At 41.1% G+C, this 22,251-nt stretch overlaps 3 protein-coding genes across 8 annotated transcripts; 1 reads left to right on the top strand and 2 right to left on the bottom strand.

Moving 5' to 3' along the window:
- Positions 1 to 1,646: 1,646 nt before the first annotated feature.
- mrpl12 (mitochondrial ribosomal protein L12) lies at positions 1,647 to 6,129 on the bottom strand. The gene is made up of 5 exons (XM_006791335.3): positions 5,949 to 6,129; positions 4,073 to 4,271; positions 3,907 to 3,981; positions 3,573 to 3,710; positions 1,647 to 2,804 (listed from the first exon to the last, which is right to left on the bottom strand). Exons 1-5 carry the CDS (start codon positions 6,005 to 6,007, stop codon positions 2,688 to 2,690), a joined length of 588 nt encoding a protein of 195 aa, XP_006791398.2. The 5' UTR covers positions 6,008 to 6,129; the 3' UTR covers positions 1,647 to 2,687.
- A 766-nt stretch (positions 6,130 to 6,895) lies between these two features.
- zgc:103625 (methyltransferase-like 26 B) lies at positions 6,896 to 8,173 on the top strand. The gene is made up of 7 exons (XM_006791336.2): positions 6,896 to 6,960; positions 7,048 to 7,250; positions 7,427 to 7,589; positions 7,667 to 7,726; positions 7,791 to 7,858; positions 7,943 to 8,021; positions 8,103 to 8,173. Exons 2-7 carry the CDS (start codon positions 7,051 to 7,053, stop codon positions 8,148 to 8,150), a joined length of 618 nt encoding a protein of 205 aa, XP_006791399.1. The 5' UTR covers positions 6,896 to 6,960; positions 7,048 to 7,050; the 3' UTR covers positions 8,151 to 8,173.
- A 153-nt stretch (positions 8,174 to 8,326) lies between these two features.
- Positions 8,327 to 20,745, bottom strand: hgs (hepatocyte growth factor-regulated tyrosine kinase substrate). Of its 6 annotated transcripts, none has more exons than XM_035907936.2 (20): positions 20,571 to 20,745; positions 18,079 to 18,163; positions 17,828 to 17,903; positions 17,560 to 17,652; positions 16,787 to 16,910; positions 16,468 to 16,520; positions 16,282 to 16,350; positions 16,005 to 16,129; positions 12,995 to 13,109; positions 12,336 to 12,434; positions 12,138 to 12,233; positions 11,961 to 11,999; positions 11,691 to 11,855; positions 11,384 to 11,597; positions 11,118 to 11,290; positions 10,897 to 11,037; positions 10,461 to 10,644; positions 10,181 to 10,317; positions 9,901 to 10,083; positions 8,327 to 9,725 (listed from the first exon to the last, which is right to left on the bottom strand). In XM_035907936.2, exons 1-20 carry the CDS (start codon positions 20,605 to 20,607, stop codon positions 9,612 to 9,614), a joined length of 2,322 nt encoding a protein of 773 aa, XP_035763829.1. In that variant the 5' UTR covers positions 20,608 to 20,745; the 3' UTR covers positions 8,327 to 9,611. The 6 variants fall into 6 exon arrangements, with proteins under 6 accessions (XP_035763829.1, XP_035763830.1, XP_035763831.1 ...); XM_035907937.2 differs by having other exon boundaries at positions 11,384 to 11,594; XM_035907938.2 differs by having other exon boundaries at positions 12,995 to 13,106.
- Positions 20,746 to 22,251: the final 1,506 nt, after the last annotated feature.

Genomic DNA, 22,251 nt, shown 5'->3' with positions numbered 1-22,251 from the left:
AAAACTAAACATGTTAAATTATCAAAGCACTAAAATTTACAGTCAGGTTTAGCCTTAAAAAAACTAAAAGCAAAACTCCATCATGATTTGGCACACACAACTTCATCAGGGAATGAAACAGAGTTAATGAAATCACTCGATCCTTCTACTTTCCAGTGGTGTTTCACCATTAACGATTTCCCATTAATGGTATTCCCCCAATGATAAGCTTCCACCCAGGATCAAAGTGGAATATTCCACCAGTGAAAAGATATAAGAGCAATCTTCAACACCTGGACAGATACAGGAGCCCAAAAGGATCAATAAGCCCAGAATATTCACCAATCCAACAGGAGTGAAATACTCCACTGTTTATCCTCAGCACTCTTTGTGCTAAAACACGTCAGTTCCCAGGTCCTGAATCCTTCCTGATGCTTCAGTCACAAAAAATGACTGAGACTACTTGATTAAAACAACTAGCCAACATATCTACTGTGAAAAAGCACTATAAAAATTATATTAACATTATACTGCCATGATAGCAGGTATGAAATTGAGCCCCTTTAATGTTCTCTACATACTTCTTGACATATATGTCCTTGCAACCTCTAGTGTCCATAAGTACAAAGCACCTGACTCCTCACCTTCTCCTATAATTATAATTAATCAGATATTTTTATATTCTTCAGGTTTTTCTTTTTACAGTCAGCAGGTGATTTTGTGCAGGGTTAGCAGTTTATGTTCCTTATTTGAACCCCATTGAAGAGACAGATTCTCCAAGAGGAAAAGCAATCCAACACTAGTTTTAAAATAACTGTATAATTTTTCTTCTTTACATGCTGACTTTTTTTTCTTTTTAAAAAAAATCTGTTTTTCCATGTAGTTGCAGACAAAATAAGATTGTCTTCTTACAGCAACTAAATGCTTTTAGGCATGTAGACATAAAATGGGCAGAATGAAAAGCAGATTTAAAGGACTTTGAAAGTGACATAGTTCGTAATGACAGCTGGGCTGGACCGAGTACTTAACTGCTGATCTGCTGGCGTTTTCTCACACGACCATCTCTAAGGTCTCTTCTGACATCTCACACTGAGATGTCAGAAGAGAATGAGTGTCTCCTTTCATCTGATAGGACAGCAACAATAACTTGTTACAACCAAGGTATGCAGAAGAGCATCTGTGAACAAATCAGACCTTGATGCACATGGGTTACAGCAGCACAAGACCACGCTGGTTGCCACTTATGCTAGCTAAGAGCAGGAAACTAAAAGTAGAGTTTGCACAGATTCATGAAAACCGTTATTTGTTCCGAAGGCAAAAGGGGTTCAGAGGAAGGTATACCTAATTGAGTGTCCAGTTAGTGTAAATGGCGTAAATTACTTTCTCTCCAAATCATACATCATCACAGATACTGAAGCTTTTTTCCTCTCTTTTAGGAAAACCTTCTCATTTCTGTTCATTTCAACACTAAGGTTTACTCAGAAACAAAATGACATGCAAGTGCTGTTATCCAGCGTTATTATGACCTCTGGTGGACAACCACAGTAAAGCATAATCTAGTGAAATTCACTGTTCCACTATAAATGTTCAGTCAACACAGCACACATAAAATCTTGATTACATCTCATCAAGTTTTCCATAAATTCAGCCACACGACCAATAACACATAAGAGCAAAATAATTATTTAAACTTTAATCACATTATTAACATTTCAATGAGATTTATCTGGACTCAGCCCTGCCATTCTCTGAACTACACACAGTATCTGGTGCTCCTCAACATCACTCATCTGTATCAACCTGGAAACCACAAGATTTAACCTTGTGAGAAGATTAAACACAAAGAATTACAAACTGACTTCAGCCTCTTTCAGACATGCGCTCCTTCCCATTGATCTGACAGCATCTTGGTGTGGTAATGGTTTCGTGTCCATCAGTACCCTGATCACGCCTCTGGAGGTAGGACGCAGTACGTTTCAACAGTAGCAGACCAACTGTGCATGCATCTTTGGCGAGTTACTCAGCTCACAAGAGAATGCAATTAAAAGCAGAAACGTTTACATCGTTTCTAATTTGGAATATGATTCAAGCATTCTTCCTAATACAGAAGATAGCTTTTTAGAGCATGCATGTGGGGGGGTGGGGGGTGCAAGGGTACAGCTCTCTCTGCAACACCACGCAGCACATGCAGCTCTTTGTAACAATGACCGAGAGAGACGTCTAAAAGTGTGGTTACACTTGCCTACAGTTAGTACCAACACTACTACTGTGGGGGTTCTCTCAGTCTGTCGTAGGAAGGTCAGATAGAAACCAGAGGAACATTAATGTGATCAATGACCGATTGACACAATGCCATTACTGCAATGTTATTCATCCCATGTCTGAAAAAGGCGTTACTCTGCATCCAACCAATCTCCTTAGCTTGTTTGTGACACGTGTATCAGACAAGCGAACCACCAAACAGTGCGGCGGTACATCTGCGAAGGCTGCGTGCCGGAGAGTTCAGTCTCAGCTGTGCCGTCCTGACCTGACGTTGTAAGGGGACGGCGTTAATGTCAGAAGGCATTTGTTTCCATTTCTCTTACGATCCACGTCTTTGTCGTACAAAAAAAAAAAAAAAAAAAAAGGGAGGAAAGAAATAAAAGAAATAAATGAAGTGCACGAGTAGCAAAATGATGGCGAACAGTGGGCATAAGGGCAGACGAGATCTACTCCAACTCCACGGTGCCACCTGCTGCCTCCAGGGCTGCTTTTAATTTCTCTGCCTCTTCTTTGGATACGTTGGCCCGGATTTCCTGTGGAAGAGCCTCCACTAGTTTCTTAGCCTGTTTCAAATAAAGAGGGTGGAGGAAAAAAAACAATTAGTGAAGTTAACAAATGTGTGCTTTGAGAAGCTTTAACACTGCAGACAAAGCAAATTACACGATACACAATGCTTGCTTGTAGTTACTGCTCACAATAAAAAGAAAGAAATTAGGAACACTTGATCACCACAATACAACAAATTCATATCAATCTGTCAATTTAGAAACTGTTGGGAATGCATTTCACCCACTTTGGTGCAAATAAAGTGACAACAGGTTCACTGCAAAGCCAACACCACAGACAACCTCTGTGAGCAAAGGACCCATGCTACCCTCATGCCCTCTGACAGTTTGGTCAGAGGAATGCACATGACGAGCTTGCTGGAGGTCATGTAGTAGGACTGGAAATTCTTTGCTCAGAGGAGCAGACACTGATGCCCTTGATATCCTTCGACAGCCCTGTTCAGCCTTTCTTGTGTAACAGCCCACCTGCATCACCTCACCACTCTTGAGAACATGCTGGGAGACATAGCAAACCTTCTCATGAGAGCACGAATGGATGTTCCCAGCAGTGAGATTTTAATTTGCACCAAAGCAGCTGAAACTGATTCACAAAATAAATTGGACTGATTTTGCAGAATATTACGTAATAATATATGCATATTATTACCTCCAAAGCGTCATCTCATAAACATTTTATATCTCACATTCTAACACTGGCCCGTTAACACTGCTTTTTGCCAAAAGCTACAATGAGCCTGCTTAAATAGCTCCAACAGTGAGACTTACCTGCACCAGATTCAAGCCCTGGATGCAGTTTTTCACTTCCTTTATAAGCTTTACTTTTTCAGCAGCTTTCAATTCTGTCAATTTTACTGTAAAGTGAGTCTTCTCCTTCTTTGCTGGTGCCGCCTCCTCCTCTGCAGCCTAGTTGCAAAAGGAACACAAACGAGGTCATTTAACTGTGCGCACAGAGCCTCGTTGGCCACATCAACTATGAGTGACTTTAAATTCCTAAGCTAGACATCTGAAAAAGAACAATAATGATGTATGTTGCTACTTAAGCCATTAATGATTTATAAGGCAGTCTTCAGAACTTCCCTTTAAAAACAATCATCAATACCTGAGCTGCAGGAGCAGTTAATGTCGCCATCGCCCCCATCGGCATCATTCCGACACTCTCAATGTTCAGAGTTTTCTGTGGTAAAGACAAACAAGTTATCACTCAACATTTAACACAAACGGACAGCTCAGACAAAGTGCACTGTGGTTTTAAATTTCCCACAAACCTTGAGGAGTTCGTTGAGATCGGACACCTCTAACAAGGTGAGGCTGGCTATGTCACTGACAAGCTGCTGGATTTTGGGGGAATACTGTTTGGGGGCTCCATCTAGAGGAGGGGTGGCGATGGCATCTGAAGACGAGGCTGGACTGGTTTTCAGAAGTCTGAGAGCACATAAGGCTGGTGTCTGCCGCTGAAGCTGTTGCCTGGGAAAGTGAAAAACCGATTAGCTAAACGGCAGACTGTATCCACATATTCAGTATGGTGTGGATCACACCTGGCATCATCCACTGCCATATTTTGACTTTGTCTACTGCTTTACAAAACAATCCTTCTTACATTTAGAGTGCAGACTGCCTAACTTATGCATAATTAATGGTCTCAATTTGCAAACCACCAAATAACCCCTCAAGCTTCTCACTGTGTAAAGACAGTAGCTATTACTATGAGATGGGTTTGCTTTCTTATTTCACCTGGAGGATACTTTTATGCTTATTGCTTTGCGGTTTAACAGCTCAAACAAATTATGGTAATTTGGCAAACAAAAAACCTTGAAATTCCAGTTTTGCATCAGCAAATAATACTGTACAAAAACACCACACCACAAAGGATTTGGCAGGATTCTGCAGGTACTGGTTAGCTTTGGTTGGAGAGTCACGCATCCCTGGTAAGAATAGTAAGAAGAGATTTGTTGTATGTTATATGCGAGATGGCACAAGAACGCAGAGCAGTCGCTTAGGGCGGGCAGGACTGGTTGACATTACGGCAAGTACCTGTGAGCTAAGAAATCAACCATTATATTCTGGCATTAAGGGCAGATTTCAGGAATATTGTAGGTTTATTACAAGGGGGGGGGGGGGGGGGGGGGGCAGGAAGCTCAGTCCTGTTAGTAAAACTGACAGCATGGTGGTTCTTCATGCCTTCTCAAACATCTCAGACTTGAAATTTCACAATGACAGACGTGGACAGCTCAGCTGAGCAGTTGCTCTTCACTGATTGCATGGAGACCAGTTGGATGAGGGACGTACAGACGATGCACTTATAGCGTCTGATGGTTACAACAAATTGTCAGGCATGTGGACAACCCACCCCCAAAGCTTCCCATTCTACTTGTGATTACAAAATTTAAGTCCCTTTACCCCCAAACAAACCCCTGGGTACTTGCAGGCAAAAAAAAAATTATATAAAAAAAAAAATTGCAAAGGGCAGTCAGCCTCCCTGTAACCAGGGCGACACTGGAGGAAACTACAGCTTTGGCTGAGAGGTCCTGATAAGGATGAAGAGACAGAAGCGCTCCAGGACAAGCTGACATAAAATCTCCAGCTGACAGTCTGGACATGTCTGTTTTAAGACACAACTGTCTCTTTTACACACATGGCATTGAAAGTCTCAAGATTCCCGAAAAACCCCAGTGGTGGCTCTATAGTCAGTTTTAACAGGGTAATGTAGCCTATCAAGCTATAAAAAAAAATTTTAAAAATCATCCAGGGTATTTTTACTACTGTCAAATACCAGAAAAGTCCCATTTGACTAGTGTAGGTAAGAAAAAAAAATCTAAGCCATGCTTCTCTTAGATTTTTTTTAAGACGAAGCCATAAAGGTATACTACGTTTTGTGTCATTAGTCGGACAGCAGGGCTCACTTGGTCACGTTGTTCAAGTTGAAGCCTGCGAGAGAACCCTTAACGCCGGCTAACCTACTTAGCACACAGCCGCAAACCACTAAACTCATTTCTGTGCTCACACAAGGCGCATCGTCTGTCTTTAGACGAATTAAAAAGACAACATCATGTTCTCCGTCCAAATTAAGCGGCAGCAGTGGCCGGCTCTCTGCCCTTGAAGCCGCAGACACTCGGATACAGGTGTACTCCGCCTGTTACGTACCGATGCGTGCTGGCTGCGGCTCGCAGCGCGGTGCGGAGGCAGCGGCTGGTGCAGAACATGCCGACGGTAAATGGAGCCGGTGGTCCTCTCTCTGAGAAAACAGACAAATTTATCACACACGTCTCCTTCCAGCGGATCTTCTGCCTCAAAAGCACATGGCGTCCCCTCTACTCCTGACCTACCCACAATGCATTGCGTGAACTGTTAAAAAACCTCAATTCAACTGCTACGGGAGCCCACAAGGGACAATGAATGTGCGTGAGAGAGCGACAGAAAGAAAGTAAGTTTGAAATAATAATAATAATAATAATAATAATAATAAAAATAATAATAATAATAATGATGATGATGTCCAGTCTCATCTTCCCATCTCTAGCATTATCACTTCAATGCCATGCAGTGACTCATAGTGCTCCATTATCTGTTTTTCCATCCAGGTGTCTTTACTGCTTTGGCAGTGTGGTTGGGATCATTCTAATGCTCAAAAATTAAGCTGTTACTGTCACATGCTTTCCAGGTGGAATTGCATAGTGGATCAACATCTGAAGGGATTTTGCTGTGTTCAGAATTCATCATCTTTGACATTATCCACAACACCACTGGTTCAGATTCAGCCCGAAACCATGTCAGATCCAGATCCGAGGTCCTGTGTTTGGACTTTCTTAACAAGGCTTAACAAAAGAAAAGAAAAAAAATAGTAAATGAGTGAAAAGTCAGAATTGGAGAATTATTGGTCAAGACAACTTTAAAAAATGTAAAGTGGACTGGCTCCTTGCAAGCAAAGTAGAAAGAAATAAGAGGTGACTCAAGACTATAGCTGTCCTACTATTTGCTGTGCATGTGCACGTGCGTATGTCCTACCTGTAGCGTACCAATGCTGGGCACTTGGACACTGGGAAGGAGCATGAAGGAAATCCTCTTAACCAGGTAATCTCTCCACCCATCTGCTGCTACTGTCTTCCACCAACATGCCATTCCCTCCACTGGCCTTTATCGCCAGTGCAAATAAAAGGTAAGAAGCATCCGCTGAGAGAACAATGCAATGCATGGGAGTGCAATGCTAGATAAAAGAGGCACACATCTTTTCTTTTTCCTTCAGGCCATGCTGCTGTCTCCTCAGGCTGAAAGGAACTGGGAGAGTGTTTGTTCAGTGCTCGAAGATGTGTTGGAGAGCCAGTCACACAGGCAGTTATTTGCTTTAGAGCTTGGTTCTGGAACTGGCCAGCATATCATACGGTTTGCTCAGAAGATGCCCTTTGTCATTTGGCAGCCATCAGACATCAAAGAGGATTCTCTAGAGAGGTTTGTGCCTTTCAGAAAGTGCTTGCCATGTTGACGTGTCAGTATAGTTATGTGTGACAGAAAGATTTACGAACATATTCCAGTTAAATCAATGATCTATTTAAACAAGTGATTTGTTGAAGTCTACGGATTTGACATTAAATCTAAAATGAAGCTCGCACACACCTTGTTGGCAGTATCAAGGCATATATTGCTGCAACCCAAGCAAAGACGGTGCTACCACCTGTTCACCTGGATGCCAGTGATCCGTGGGAGAAATGGGCAGGACTGAGTCACAACTCCTGTGACGTTATTATTTCCATTAATTTACTGCAATACAGTTCCTTCAAAACAGCCCAGGTAGGCCTGGTTGCTTCTAAATCAACGGAAGAGATTGAGATAAATCCCCACAGTATTTTATTTACTTATTTTCTCAGGGAGTGTTCAGTGGAGCAGGACAGATCCTCAAACAAAACGGCCTTTTGATAACATATGGGGTACGTAATGATAGTTAATTACACTACAAATAAATCTGAACCTACTAACTGAAACATTTCTCAGGTGTATGCTGTTAATGGCATCATCACACCAAGTTGTAATGAAAAGCTGGATGAGGAGCTACGAAAAATGTGAGTAGCAGCTATTTGGTAATATGTGTATGTGGTTGGCTGTTAGGATACGATATGAACCATGTTTGGTTCTGTTGCATACAGGAATCCAGACTGGGGTCTTCCAGATATCGACGTGCTCAGACAGCTGGCCTATGGGAACGGGATGCGTATGGAGCGGATAGTAAGTCATGTATCTCGGCTTAGAGGCAATTCCACCTCCTAGCAGCATGCCTTTTACACTTGTAATGTTTCCTTCTTTTAGATTGAGATGGAAGAATACTACAAATGCCTCATCTTCAGAAAACTCTAAAGAAGCCAAAATACCAAAAGGACATTAAATTATTAGTTCACATCAGTTATGAGTGTAAGTCTTTAGTCTTTATATTTGTAAGACAATTCTGCAATCTGATAATGGATATAGTTGAATAAAAGCTTTTAAAAAACCCTCATCTGTGTGTGGTTACAAAATACAAGTCGAGGCACGTGGACAGTAAGAACCAGATATTTATTAAATATAATTTTAAAATTACTTCAAAGTCAGATCAGTATGTTGGAATAAAGAAGTTCACAGACGCCAACTGAAGAGTTACAGAAACCATTGATCGGGTGTGTGATACATACATGCAGCACATCATGTTTGCTCTGCAAGCTTTTCTTCACTTCTGGATACTCAAGTAGACTTTCGAAAGAGTGCCCACATGTACTCCCGATGCAGGCATCTGTATATGTGAAAATTACAACTAACAGAATGTAGGCTGGGACTCCTGGAGGAAACTTGCACTTTATTACAGGTTAAGTTCATATGCTTCTGTTTTGTGATGGCACTTGATGTTCGGCAACACCAGTCGCTTTAACAGAAGGGATGCAAAATGCTATTAGAACTGCTGGACTGCTTTTAGTATGAATATTTTATTGTTACTAATTGTGGATTTTTAATGATTTAGTTAATTAAGTATAATTGATGAAGACGAAACAACCACCCAGCTAATTTTCTAAACAGTTCTCCCATAACGTGCTAATCCCTGCATCGTCTCTGAAACTATATTAACACACAGTTGAAGCAGCACACAACAAATAAATGCCCCCCCCCTCCCCAATTAAAAAAATTAGTCTAATTTGTAATTATGAGAAGGGATGATATGAAAACTACTGCTTATGCGTTAGTGAGATTTTTTCCAGGTGTCTGACTGTGCTGTCACTCTTCAGACATACCAACAACATCTTAATCAGTGAATACAGATGTTTCTCAGTCACTTCTTAAACTGTTAAAACACGTTGAAATAATTTGCTTCCATTCCAGAAAATAACTGAAATTTCAACATGCAAATTTGGATTTAGAAAAATGTAAGACAAAGGATGGTTGCATCTTCTTCTCTCTCTCTTTTTTTTTTTAAATCTCCTAAATGGTCATATTTTCTGTAACTTTAATACCACTGACTATTTCTGCTCTTCAGTTATTCATTTAATAAGGAGATACTACATACATATCAGCTGGAAAGGAGGAGGAAGAGGGTGAAGGTTGTTGGTTATGGCGCTTCCCATTGCAGCTTTACCCCTCCTGATTTTTATACTTCAGCGGGGGAGAGGCAAGGAGAGCAACAGTTCTGCAACATCATCACAATATTTCACGTTGCCACAAAAATCACAGCGAGGTGGAAAGTGGGAATTATGTGTGTGTTTCCAGAGGGTATCCTCAGAGTCCAGAGAGGGAAGAAAGAGACCAAACAGGGAGAGGAGCTGTAGTGTGTTAGACCCAGCAGCGTGAGCCCCTTCAGTCGAAGGAGATGAGCTGTGCCTCTGCGCTGCCCGGCACGGCTTGAGGAGCCTGCTGCTGCGGCTGCTGAGGCTGTTGCTGCTGCTGTGGGGGGCCACCAGGGGGAGCAACCTAGCAGCATGAATGCACAAGTAAAAATAGGAAGATTAGCCAGGATTGACATTGAAATAACCTAAATAAAAATACCAAAGATAAAAATAAAGAAAGCTTTTATGCGTTAACGGTGAATGAAAGTTGAACCAATGAACTTTTAGTCTGTCTTCAAATATATAAATACACGACTGACCTGCTGATACATGGGCTGCTGGCCTGGCATGTACTGCTGTTGGGGGGGCATATTGGGGTCCTGTCCCGGCAATGCTGAAATCATGTTCTGCATATTGTACGGCTGGTAACCCATATAACCCATACCGTTAGTGGGGGGTGCCTGGGACATGGGGGGCATACTCTGCGCCTGAGAGGCCACATTCTGCACAAAACAGAGAACAGTGAGATGCATTCATCTTTAAACGTTTTTGTGGCATTTCATGTATTAATCAGAAAATTTAAGTGGAGCTTTGTCAGACCTGGTAACCCTGCGTAGGTGTGGGCTGATAGGTGGAGTAGGGTGGACTAGTTGTGGGTGGAGCCTGACCAGGCGGAGGAGCGGGCTGCCCATTAGTTCCTGGAGGCGGGTACATGTATGCATTAACCATATTGGGATCTGAAAGAAAGGGGGGAAAAACACAAAACATTGTAGTGAACGATTAAGATTTTAGATCATATCGCTAATTGTAACACCAGATGACCAAAGTTGGTAGATTTCTTGTCTTTTCAGCTGATCCTTTTTCTTATGAACCTCCTCACCTGTGGTAGGACCAGGCATAGCCTGGTACTGTGCTGGTGCAGTCTGCCCTGGCTGATTCATATAGATGTTGTGCATAGGTGAACCCTCCACAGAACCAGCGGGGCTGAAAGTGCCTGGGTAGCTGGGCGGAGCACCGGGTTGGTATACCACCCCTCCCGCGACATTGGGGGGCAAAGACTGCATCTACATAACAGCAAATAAAGACAGCATTAAAATTTCACCAAAAGATTACAATGAACTTAAAAAAGTTCAAAAACATAAAAAGTCTCCCGCTGAAATCTAAAAAATGTTTCATTAGCTGAAATTTATTCTTTAGGTTCATATATTTCTGCTATTATTGAGACATTTGGTTTCTGCAATATCAAGTGAATTTACTGACTAGATTATCCTTGGGTTGAGTTCAGTCTGAGGCCAGATGGAGTATAAAATGTGTACCTGGGCATAGGGAAGAGAGAAAGCAGGCATCTGGGCCCTCATCTGGATGGTGTGCTTCTGCTGCTCCAAACGCATCTGTCTCTCTTTCTCCTGCTCCTGGAGGCGCTGAATGGCCAACTGTCTTTGCATCTCCAGGTACTCCTGCGGTCCAAAGAAATACCCGTGAGCATGGTAATGGCCTATTATATCTGAACTCTCATTGAACAGATTCAGTTCAGTACCTGTTTCTTCTGCCTCATGATCTCCAGTTTTTGTGCCAGCTGGATCTGCCTCTGTCTTTCCGCTTCCTCTGCAGCGCGACGCAGTTTCTCTCTGTGTTCGTCCCGGAGTGCGTTGAGAGCGGCCCGAGCATCACGAACCTGAGCTAGCTTGTCCTGCAGCCCTTCATAATACACTGACAAGACACAGATCATCACAGTTCAGAGCCTGGACACGGGGAGAGAGAAATCTATAAACATGGACACAACTACACAAGGCCAACGCTTACATCGCTTCTCATCTAGCTGGTTGAGGATGTCCAAAAGCTGTGGGTGCATGTTGTTGATGGACTGGAAGAGTGAGAGCACGGCGCTGTCGTTAGTGATGCTTCGCCCACGCATGTGGTTGCTCTTCATGCGGTTCAGGAAGGTGGTGACAGCATTCTGCAGAGCCTTCAGAAACTGCTCATGGTTCTCCTCTGATTCGCCATTCTGGTACTGCTGCTGAAAGAGGGGATGAACAGGGCAAACCATGAGCAGGGGCTCATTTGTGTTTAGTTTGATTTTGTTTTTTTAGAGCTCACAACTTCAGCATACCTCCACTATGTTGACAGGCTGGACAGGGACGTGACTTTCCACGGGCTGACTGATTGCCGGAAGTGGCTCAGCCAATGTCACAGGGGCAGGGGCTGAGGGGGTGGGACTCTTGCGAGCCTCTTCCTGTTTTTTCTCCCAATATGTTCTGTTCAGGTAACGGGCCAGCTGGAATGATGTCATATTTCCTTATTAGCTTTAAAAGCATGGTGTAGCATTTCCATTAATCAGCAATACTGTTAACATTTGAGAAGAGCAATATACCACATGTACCTCAGGATCTACATCTTCAGCTGATGGAGCAGAGGAGTTCTGCAATGCGTTTCATATATCAAAAAAAAAATGCATTTTAAAATTTGTTTAACAATAATAAAAATCTTTCAAACATGCTTTTAAAATCATGAAAACATTTTTGTAGAGTATAAGTGATTTTGCTGGAAACAGCCTTACCACAGGGGAAGTGTAGAGGGTACTGACTGGAGGAGCTGAGGAAGTCACTGGGGTGGGATCGGTTTTGGGATACATCGAGTACGAGTTCTTATGTCTCTGCAATTGAGCATTCAGCTCTGTGTCAGCTTTTATTCTATATACTAGCTGAAAACAAACACATCCATACCCAAAAATGAGCATTTCAGCTTAGCAACCCACCATTCGCTCCTTCTCCTCAGCCTCACTTTGAGAAAGGGCTATGGCCAGCTGCAGCTCCTCCTCCTCCTGCAGGGCAGCCTCATCTCTCTTGGGGGGCATCTGGTGAGAAAGAAGAGCAGGAGAAATATATAGCAGGAGAGTCCAACAGCGAAAGCTTGGCTGCAACTGGATCATCTAAACTACAACAAATCTACAACAGAATAGCTGAAAAAGAAAACACTAAAAGGTTTCATAATGACCACAAATAAAGTCCAGACATTCAGCTTGATTGAAATGCTGTAGAACTACATTAAGAGAGCTCTGCCTGCAAATCTCAGTGAACCAAAGCAACACTGTAGGAAAGATTGGGACAAATTTCCTCCACAGCAATATGGGAATTAAAGTCAGCTAGAAAACACTGATTTCAAGTGATTGCTGGTAAAGTTGGTTCTTTAAGCTAATGAATGATGGGGTGTACATGACTATTTATTTCCAGTGTGACAATTTTGGCAACTTTTTTCCAAAAAGGCTAGAAAGCTGTCTAAAATGTAAAAAAACAACACCAATATAATAACTCGAAAATCATTTAAGTCCTATATTTAACAGGTAACAAAACAAAAACAAAAAAATCTAGAAAGACAGTGATTGATATAAAGATATAAAGATATACAAATTATTACCTGTGACTGCTGGGACAGTGGGCTGGTCAGGTACTCAGGTGGCAGTTCAGCAGAGCCTGAGGAAGGGGCTTTTCCTTCAGCTTTCCTAAGTGGAGGAGAGAGGGAGGGGTGGCTGCTAAGGAAGAGGGATCAGGGAGGACAAATAACCTTGTAAATCAGTGTTTCAAGCATGCTGCTTGAAACAACAGTAGCACTCCAAAGAGAGAACAATACAACAAAACATCATGGGAAACACTTTAAAGTTACTCGGATCTCCATCCAAACACACATACTGACAAACAATGCTTCCAAGTATGGTACACACCTTTGTTTTAGTTTGTCGTTCTTATTCACTAAAGTTCTGTTATATTTGTGTTTAAGTATTTTTCCCCAGTTAACAACCCTTATCATCAATACATCTGGCTCATCAGCTCTTTGTTCTGTGTATAAATAACAGGGAACAGTAAAAACGTATATCACGATTTCTTGAAGTCGAAGCTGAAATATCCCAATGTCTGATTTATTACTTCTAGTTGATCTAGTTGTCCAGCATCACGAGGCGGAGGGTGGGGGTGGTTCCCTATTTTTTTTTTTTTTGCTGGGAGCTGACAACCCTATTAGTTAGGTTCTTTAATATTTCTGCTAAGAACTCTTTAAAATACCAGAATAGGGAGGATCGTGTAGGTTCAAGTTTATTAGACTGATAAGTGTTGCTGAACTATGAAATATTTTGGGTGCAGTGTATTTTTTGCATACAGGTATAACAGAATAGCTTTAGTGTTTTGTTTTTTAAAACTTGAGTATGAACTTATACAAAATGCAGCAAGATATAAAAAAAAGACTTTTATATCTGCCGGTATCGGCAGATATCCAAATTTATGATATCGGTATCGGACATAAAAAAGTGGTATGGTGCCATCTCTAATTACTTCAGCATTATTTATTGTTGTATGTGCGACGATGTTCATACAAATTTTGTCCAGATTGCCCCCCCCCCCCAAATTATGGAGGAGATAGTGAAAATACAGATATACATACACATACATATACTATCATCATTATAATAATATTATCATCATCATCATCAGAATGTCTGTTTTCTGCTGCAGGAAAAATGGCCTCAAAGCACAACTGTTGATATGCTCACTTTGCTTCATTGCAGCCGCCACATGCTCTTTTAAAGGATCCCACACACATACTCACTCATTCACTAGCACATGTGTGTGTACACACATACACATTAGCACTACCTCAAACAAGAAATATAATACTGTCAGAACTTGTTTTATTGCTACTAATGTAAGAAAGTTTTCTAATAAGTAAATAACATTTTAATTTATAAGGCATAAATTAAAATGTTATTTACAACATAAAACAAGGTGTTTTATGTTGTTTGCTTGTTAACTTATTTTATAATACAGTTATTTATTATTTTCTTTTGGACGTAAACATTTTTCTTAAGGAATGCTGTCCAATTCCTGTGTGATGTGGGATTCTAGGTGTTCTTTGCTGCTTTCAATCAGTGAAAGGTATGGAGTGTGCAGGCATATTCTTCAACTACTGTCTTGCAAAGTCTTCCCTGAAAAAGACGTCATTTGGATAGGAGCGTATGTTGTTCTAAAAACTTTCAGTGCCGATAATGCCTTTCCAGATGTGCAGGCTGCCATGTCCCCAGTACCATCAAGAATGCAACTAACCGCTGATAGCAAACCACCTCCTCTTCAGTCCAGAAGATATAATATTCATGTTTTCCAAAAAGAATTTCAAATGTCAATTCATCTGACAACAGAACACTTTTCCACTTTGCTTCAGTCCATTTTAAAAGCCAGCGCTTTTCTTACTCTCTTCTGATGCCAAAAGAAGGAAACTGAACTGCTTTCTGAGCTGTTCATTCTGATAGATATCAGTTAAAAACATATTAAACAAGACCTTCGGCTGAGATTCTTGTTGACACTGTTTATTAATCATCTCAATTTTATTTTGAGCCTGGTTTTGTATTGCTATTAACTATTTTAATTTCTATCATATTTCATTATAATTATTCTGTTTGCACAGCACTTTGTGACAACGTGTCTTGTGAAAAGCCTTATAAACTTTACTTACTTACTAGACAGGCCCACAAAATAGTCTGCATGTTTTCACAATCCATCTATTTCTTTTCTTTTTAGAAAAAAACTTAACTACTCATGTTGCAGCATCCTAAGTACTTCCTGATTTTAGCTTGACACATCCAGCTAAAATCTTTCTGCATTGTCCTGTGACTTACCAGCTGTGAGTGAGACAATTTAATGACTGCTTGGAGCAGTTGACTACACAGCATGTTTCACCCAGTGTTACCAGCAGTCTTTCAATATCAGCTGTCAAACATGTGCAAACATGCCTCAGAACGCGTTACACAGTTGCAGACATAATTTGCATACATTTACATAGTTTATTTTTAAAACCGGCATTATCTTCAAATATCTACATACCATTTTTTCATCATAAGTCTTTCCGTGTCTTTCTTTAAGGGTATTTGTTCCAACTTCTCAAAACACACTCTCACTCATTAGTACATTTTCATCACTACCCTTAATCAACTTAATGTGCTGCACATCCTTTCCAGCTTTATCTTTTTGCCTAGGAAGTCGATAAAAATTCTTTTCTCGTTCCTTAGCGTCCAGCCTCACATACAGCTCACTCTAAGCCTTTTCCACCTCTGCTGTACCCCTAACCTCCTAGTACTCTTGTCTACTTTACTCATCTCCCCTACTATCCCACTTTTCTTTTGCTTCCCTCCTAACACATTCTCTGCATTTTACCTCAGCACCACAGCTGCACATATTTAACCTATCCTTTTTTCCAAGTCATATCACAGCTACATATCATTTTTACCTTGAATAAAATCAGTCACGTGTTCATTGTGTTTAATCTGTTGCACCCTAGATAATTGTGAGACATAAACACTTGTACTATCCAGGGCCACCATGTTACACACAGCCTGTTTTTCACACTAATTCTAACATTTTAACCACCACATCTGTGGACTCACTTGTTAAGCAGCTCGAAGCAGGGCTCGCACACACGCACTTCCTTCTCGATCCCAAACTTCGGAATGGTGGAGTACTTAGACGAACACTTGCCGCAGAAAATCTGACCACAGGCTCGACAGTGGTGCTGGGAAAGCACAGAACGCAAAATGAGGTTGATTTCCACACATGCGCCGTGAGAACGTACCGCATACACGCAGACACACACTCACAGCATCAAATGAATGAAGGAAACCATAAAACCTCCAAGTGGCCTAGTTACAAGCAGGCCCGGCCTACCTTTCTTGTCATAACGCCAAACTGGACTCTGCACCGGTGGCACTCCTCAGCGTCAACCCAGTCAGGGGCCTGGATAAACAAGGCAGACATCACATTACTCAACTACTTCTCAATGTAAGGGGCACATGCCACAAAAACATAACTCTCTTCACACACCAGTAAAAGTAGAAACACAAAACATCTTACTCTCTCAGCAGCAAACATGGCGTCACTCTCCTTGAACTCGGGGAAAACGTGACCTGCAGACAAACAAAAGCAGAAAATCTTTTTTCAACAACTACAAAAAAACAAAAAAAATCACAAAGAGGCAATAACTACTAGCTGCTGATGTACCTTTTGACAATGAAATTTGAATCAATAAAATCAGTTTTTATCATTACAAATCATCTGAACTGGTATCACCCAGTTTTAAGTGGCCTGTTAGAAAACATTTTCTGGGTCAGTAAGCTTTCAGAGATCCTTTGGTTTCATTTCAGATGAGAGCACTCGGCTCGTTCAAACTTACCTTCCACTTTCATGATCTGATAGGTGTCTTGAACCACTTTATATTTGGGTTCGTTGCGGAAGGCGTGAGCCCAGGCCTGGATCAGGTAAAGGATCTTGTTTCTGACATTTGGTTCCGTCTGTTTCTGGAAGTCAAGGAATTTACACACAATTAAAGCAAAAAAGAAAAAGGCCTACTTTCCCTGTTTCTGTATTCTACTGTCAAAAAACACACTGAATTCATCAACACTGTGAGGTGGGAAGTCCCTTGTTTTCATCTGAAAAAAAAAAAAAAGACTCCTGTCACAAGGCAATGACATCACCAGGAAGTTGAAACCAGCATGAGGTATACAGCCTGTGTCACATGATACAGTTAGGATCCAATCAAATATTGCTAGCTCATGCTGTAATCCAGTCAGCTGAAAGAGTGAGCAGTCATAGGAGAGGGGGAAAGCTTATAAAGCCTCCAGCCAAAATATATCATTGAAGCACTGTAAAGACTCTAAACCTGTTATTTAAAAAGTTCATTTAGTATCAACTACTTTAATATCAGACCACTGTGTGGCTGCTCACTTTAACATCACTCTAACATGTACACCTTTGGGAATCTGGAGCCGGTGTTTTTCACTACGGTTTGAATAAAGACTAAACTCTTCATTGATTAAGCCAAAGCAACTGCTCCGCCTGACCTCTGCCACCAAATTAAGCTTCACAGTAAGAAGACAATCTCTGAATGACACTGAGAAGAGTGTGGTGGGAACTGAGCAGACAGGGAGTAGATAAAATGAATGTCACCTTAAGTAGCTCCTTCAGTTCCTCCATGGTTTGCTTACTCGCCACCTCATCGTGCACCGTCTGGCCACAGTTCTTCACCACTGACTCCAAGACCTGAAGGGTGAGGCTGCATTATTCTCAACAACCCAACGCAAAAGATGCCAAGTCTACTTTTGCCCACAGTTAGGTGACAAAGCAAGAGAACACACCAACCAAAGCAAAAATCAAACTATGTTTACAGGCAACAGATATTTTGTATTTTTGATTGTATACTTTCCTAACGTCTTACCTCAAGTGCATAAATCGCCACATGTGGATTTTTGTCATTCAGCTTCTTTTTAATGGCCCCAATGGCATATTTAGCTCTGCAAGGACAAAAAACACAGATATTGCTTAATGGAGAATCATTGGCATAAATTCAATAAGCAAACTCTCAAGTATGTTTATTTCAAAAACATTGAAGACAATAGTCGAAGCTGTATTAAATCTTCAGCTGCTGGAGGATGTGACTGTAGAGGGGAAGAAGACAGAATCGCTCACTGTGTGTCTCCCTGTCGAATGAGATCACAGATCTGCAGGATGGATTCCCAGTCAGTCTCCAGAAGCAGTTGACTGGTGGCTTTATCTGCATGAGTACAGAAAGCTTTAACATGCATGTCTGTCAAATGACATCTACAACAGCTGCTCCACAAAACTGCACCAGCAGTTACACATGAACAAATGCTTCTTCCACATGCTTTAAGCTTTATAGAAACATCTGTACTCCTGCTATTAACGTAGGACTCCAGATCGATCTTTGTATGATATCAAACTATTACTACACAAAAGGTTTGAGGTGTCAAATCTTAATATCATAGAGATCTACTTATTTATTATATCATTATCAGCAGGGATAACTAAAAATATTTTATTGCTACAGATGCTTCCGTGAGTTCAGCTGTCAGAAAAAAAATAGCCTTGCATGTGATTCAGGTGTGCCAAAGCGCAGCAGTCCTGGGTCTGACATTTGTTATGCCCTGTGGAACTGTGGGGAAAACAGGAAAGCACTGATAGCACGAAGCGATAATCCTGTTTGGCATATGATTGCGATGCATTTAGTAGATGAAACCTGGTCTTGATTTGCATTTCTAAATACAAGTGGAACCTAATCCAACTTTCAGCACAACAAACGACCTGTTCGCAAATCATAAGTTCAGACTTTTTTTTTCTGCTTCTATACTTTGAAAGTCAGGTAAAATTTATGCTTCAACAACAACGATTCTGACTACAGGCAGGGGGGTAAACAACTGCAGAGGTGGTGCAGGTGTAGTATCTCTGCATCAAGTTCAAGAAAAAAAAGGAGATGAGTGTGCTTTTTAGAAGGGACAAAGACTAGCTTCCGCCCCTGCAAATCAGTAGAACAACTGTGGAAGTGGTCTCCAGCTTTAGTGTACATCTCACTGAAAACCCTATCTGGTGTCACAACATTTCCGTCCTGGTTAAGACACAGACACCAACGCTTCCACTTTTTCAGGAGGTTGCAGTACAGGGAACTTGTTAGTTCAGTCTTAAACTTATTCTGCAGATTTGTGGGGGAAAGTGTCCTGAGGACGGCAGAGAAAACGCCTCTGCTGAGGGCCTCCCCATCACTACAGACATTTACGCCAGCAGATACAGGAAAAGGGCCTCCTCTATCTTGAAAGATCCCACTCACCAAGCACATGCAGTGTTTGTTCCCCTCCCCTCAGGCAGGAGGCCACAGAGTATCAAGAGCAAAACCACCATGCTTTTAGACTGCTTCTGTGTCTACTTCTCCTAGCCAATCGTAACAAAGACACCAATTGTGTATTTGCAATATCCTCCATACCCTTAAAAAATGATTATTCATTCTCTATGACACTATAAATATGTTTTCTTTTCATTGTTTCTGTATATTGTTCTCTTGTATGTTCTCATTGTTGCTGGCGTTAAACGGGGACCTGAGTGCTAAATTTAGTTTCACCTCATGTGAATACACACGTTTGAAATGGAATAAAAATCCTTGAATCCTTGAGAAAAACAAGTTGGGACTGCAACGATAGGTTCGGCAGGAATTATATTTAATGGATTCAAATTCTGAAACCATTTCCATCACTGGTGAGAAGAATCAAACACACGATTTATAACCTATTTGATGGTTTTAATACAAACACTTTGATATTTAGGCCTCAAATATCAAATTATTACTGGTTACATTGGCAGAGTAGGCAAAACTCTCCAGCTGAACTAAAGAGACCTAAAATGTCTAAAAATTGTTTAATAGTAATCAATATGCACAGCTGCGTATTCATTTGACACTTCACAAAATGATTTGATATTTATTGGGTGTATACATTTTTCATCCAGGTTCGCTAGTTAACCTGCTCATTTTCGTAGCCCAAGAAACTTGTTGTTGCATAACTGGAAATTCACTTGGGACTCGTTTTAAACCAAGGTAACTGTTGAAACATGCTACGACAGAGACGCCTTGTTTTCTATGATTAGTCATGGAGTAAAAACAACTATTAGCCATCTGACGTTAGCGTAGGTCGATACGTGGATCACAAAGTATCTCAGTCGCTAATTATAGACAGGTGTCAGCGAACTAATCAACCTGTTGTGGTCTTTAAAAACAAAACTCAGGACAACAGAGTGCCTCACGAATACCAGCGTTGTGTTTGTCCGCCTGGTTTCCTTGGATATGGGGTAGTTAATGTGTGAAGTAATAGCTAATCATATATTACCGTGTATGAAACGCACAGGAACACAACAACAGCCTTGGTTAGCTTAACTAAAAGCAAGGCGATAACACTGGACCAGACTTTGAGTTAAAACTGCTCGCTTCAGCTAACTTCTTAGCATTTCTTGGCCTTCGAACAATAGCAGCGAATTTGTTAGCAGGCTAGGAAAAAAAAAGCTAGCTGGCCTGGGAGCCACAGCCCGATCGACTGTCAAAACAATACGCTGGAAAACATCGCACTCTGCCTTATAGTTGCTTATTTTACTCTCAACTTACGCATGTGCTGTTAACTTACCGAGAAGCCTCTCAAATGTGCCTCCACCTTTTCCCATGTTAAACTCAGAGTCTCAGAGTGGCTGTCGAGATGACTTATTTAATTAGCGGATCCCGATACTTTCACAACGGAGGTTAGCTGTTAGCCACGGAGCACAGCTGTACATCAGGTACAGCCTCCTCTGACTTCCCACTTCCGTCGCAGAAACAGCGACACGCATGAAATGTCTTCCTCTCGCGGCGGGTATGCGCAATGACAGGTGCATTTTAATTTTTTTTTTAATTTATTGAATTTATTGATTGATTGATTGATTGATTGATTTATTGTTAAGCGAAACCTTGACACGATGATTGCCGCTTTAGAAATCTAAATAAAAATATGCGTTATCAGCAAGTCATTGATGAGATGTGTGGTAGGAGTGACAGATTGGTTTAAGGTGAGGGTGGAATTACAGTACTGGTTCTGAGGCAATACTGACAGGGCAGCTCATGTTGAGCAGTTTATAGACAAGGCTGACATGATTTAGACATGTGCAGAGGACCGATAGTGGCTATATAAGACAAAGGATACTGAATATGGAGATGCTAGGCAGAAGGAAAAGAGAAGATTCTTCGCTAAAGAAAGCAGCCAAAAGAACAAGAAGAATTAGGCTCTTTGATAAAGCAAATTGAACTTTCATAAGTGTAAAGTGATGTGTATTAGTTGGTGCTCAAGGCACAATAACATCCAAAAATTTAAACACCCATGGCAGTTTTGATTTTCATGATTATCTTTCTGCACTCCAGGACATTTTGACACGCAGCAAATCACTTAAAAGCATGATCAAAATCCTCCAGTTTCATGTAACTGTCTAACACAGACAAACAGTGAGTTATTTCTTGATACCTTTTATCTGAGTAAAAGTTTGCATGTAGGAATCTGACTTTGGCAGCAGGGTGATGATGATGATGTGATGTTGCTGATGTGATGATCACAGCAGCAACATCTTGGGTTCAAATCCACAGGCCAACTGGGGCCTTCCTATGTGGAACTGGTGACCTGTCCAGACTGCACCTAAGACAGATGGGCTCCAGCCAGCCAGAACTTGAATCGGATAAATGGAGGAACAATGAATCGAATCTGACTTTAAGAAAGTGTTTTTTAATTATGTTAAAACTTGAACATACTTATGTGATTATGAAAATATCTTTAGGAAAAACGTTTCTTTTTTCTTCAATTCATTAGGCTACATTTATTTTAAGGTTATGTTGACTTTGGAAACAACTAAATCCCAATATCATTTTGGTTTGTTTGTCTTTATTTCACATTTTCTGCACATGTACCCTTGATTTTTACAGCCTAAGGAAAGAGAAAAGAAATATACCCCACTTCACACATACTACAGCATTCACACCAAAAGACTTCACAGACAATTATCAGTGTTTGTATTTACTCAGGAAACTCCAGAGCTCTAGAAAGCAGATCTGAGATGATCTGGACACACATCAGTGATGCCCAAAGTCTCAAATGCATCAGTGACGTGTGCAGTTATCGCCTCCTTGTAAATGATACACTCATTAGTTCACTTTCATGTAATCAACTTCTGTGTTAACTCTTTGTTACTGTCATTGTTAAGAACTGCATTGACACCATACCTCGAAGCCACTTTGAAGCACTCCATTCATTATTTACAATGTAACTAGTGCACTCGTCTCCCTCTGTC

The sequence above is a fragment of the Neolamprologus brichardi genome, chromosome 4, assembly GCF_056152115.1.
Source record: "Neolamprologus brichardi isolate AB-2024 chromosome 4, ASM5615211v1, whole genome shotgun sequence".
Classification (NCBI taxonomy): Eukaryota; Metazoa; Chordata; class Actinopteri; order Cichliformes; family Cichlidae; genus Neolamprologus; species Neolamprologus brichardi.
Note: the sequence above shows the minus strand (reverse complement) of the source record. Positions and strands in the feature narration are given on the sequence as shown.

Coding starts and splice junctions, on each gene's coding strand:
- mrpl12 (XM_006791335.3), bottom strand. CDS start 6,007: ATGTTCTGCACCAGCCGCTGCCTCCGCACCGCGCTGCGAGCCGCAGCC. Junction 3,982..4,072: donor ATCTCAACGAACTCCTCAAG/GTTTGTGGGAAA, acceptor TCTTTACCACAG/AAAACTCTGAACATTGAGAG. Junction 2,805..3,572: donor AGGGCTTGAATCTGGTGCAG/GTAAGTCTCACT, acceptor TATTTGAAACAG/GCTAAGAAACTAGTGGAGGC.
- zgc:103625 (XM_006791336.2), top strand. CDS start 7,051: ATGCTGCTGTCTCCTCAGGCTGAAAGGAACTGGGAGAGTGTTTGTTCA. Junction 7,590..7,666: donor GTTCCTTCAAAACAGCCCAG/GTAGGCCTGGTT, acceptor TTATTTTCTCAG/GGAGTGTTCAGTGGAGCAGG. Junction 8,022..8,102: donor GGATGCGTATGGAGCGGATA/GTAAGTCATGTA, acceptor TCCTTCTTTTAG/ATTGAGATGGAAGAATACTA.
- hgs (XM_035907936.2), bottom strand. CDS start 20,607: ATGGGAAAAGGTGGAGGCACATTTGAGAGGCTTCTCG. Junction 16,911..17,559: donor AACTGAAGGAGCTACTTAAG/GTGACATTCATT, acceptor CTTGACTTCCAG/AAACAGACGGAACCAAATGT. Junction 11,856..11,960: donor CTGAAGATGTAGATCCTGAG/GTACATGTGGTA, acceptor ACATCATTCCAG/CTGGCCCGTTACCTGAACAG.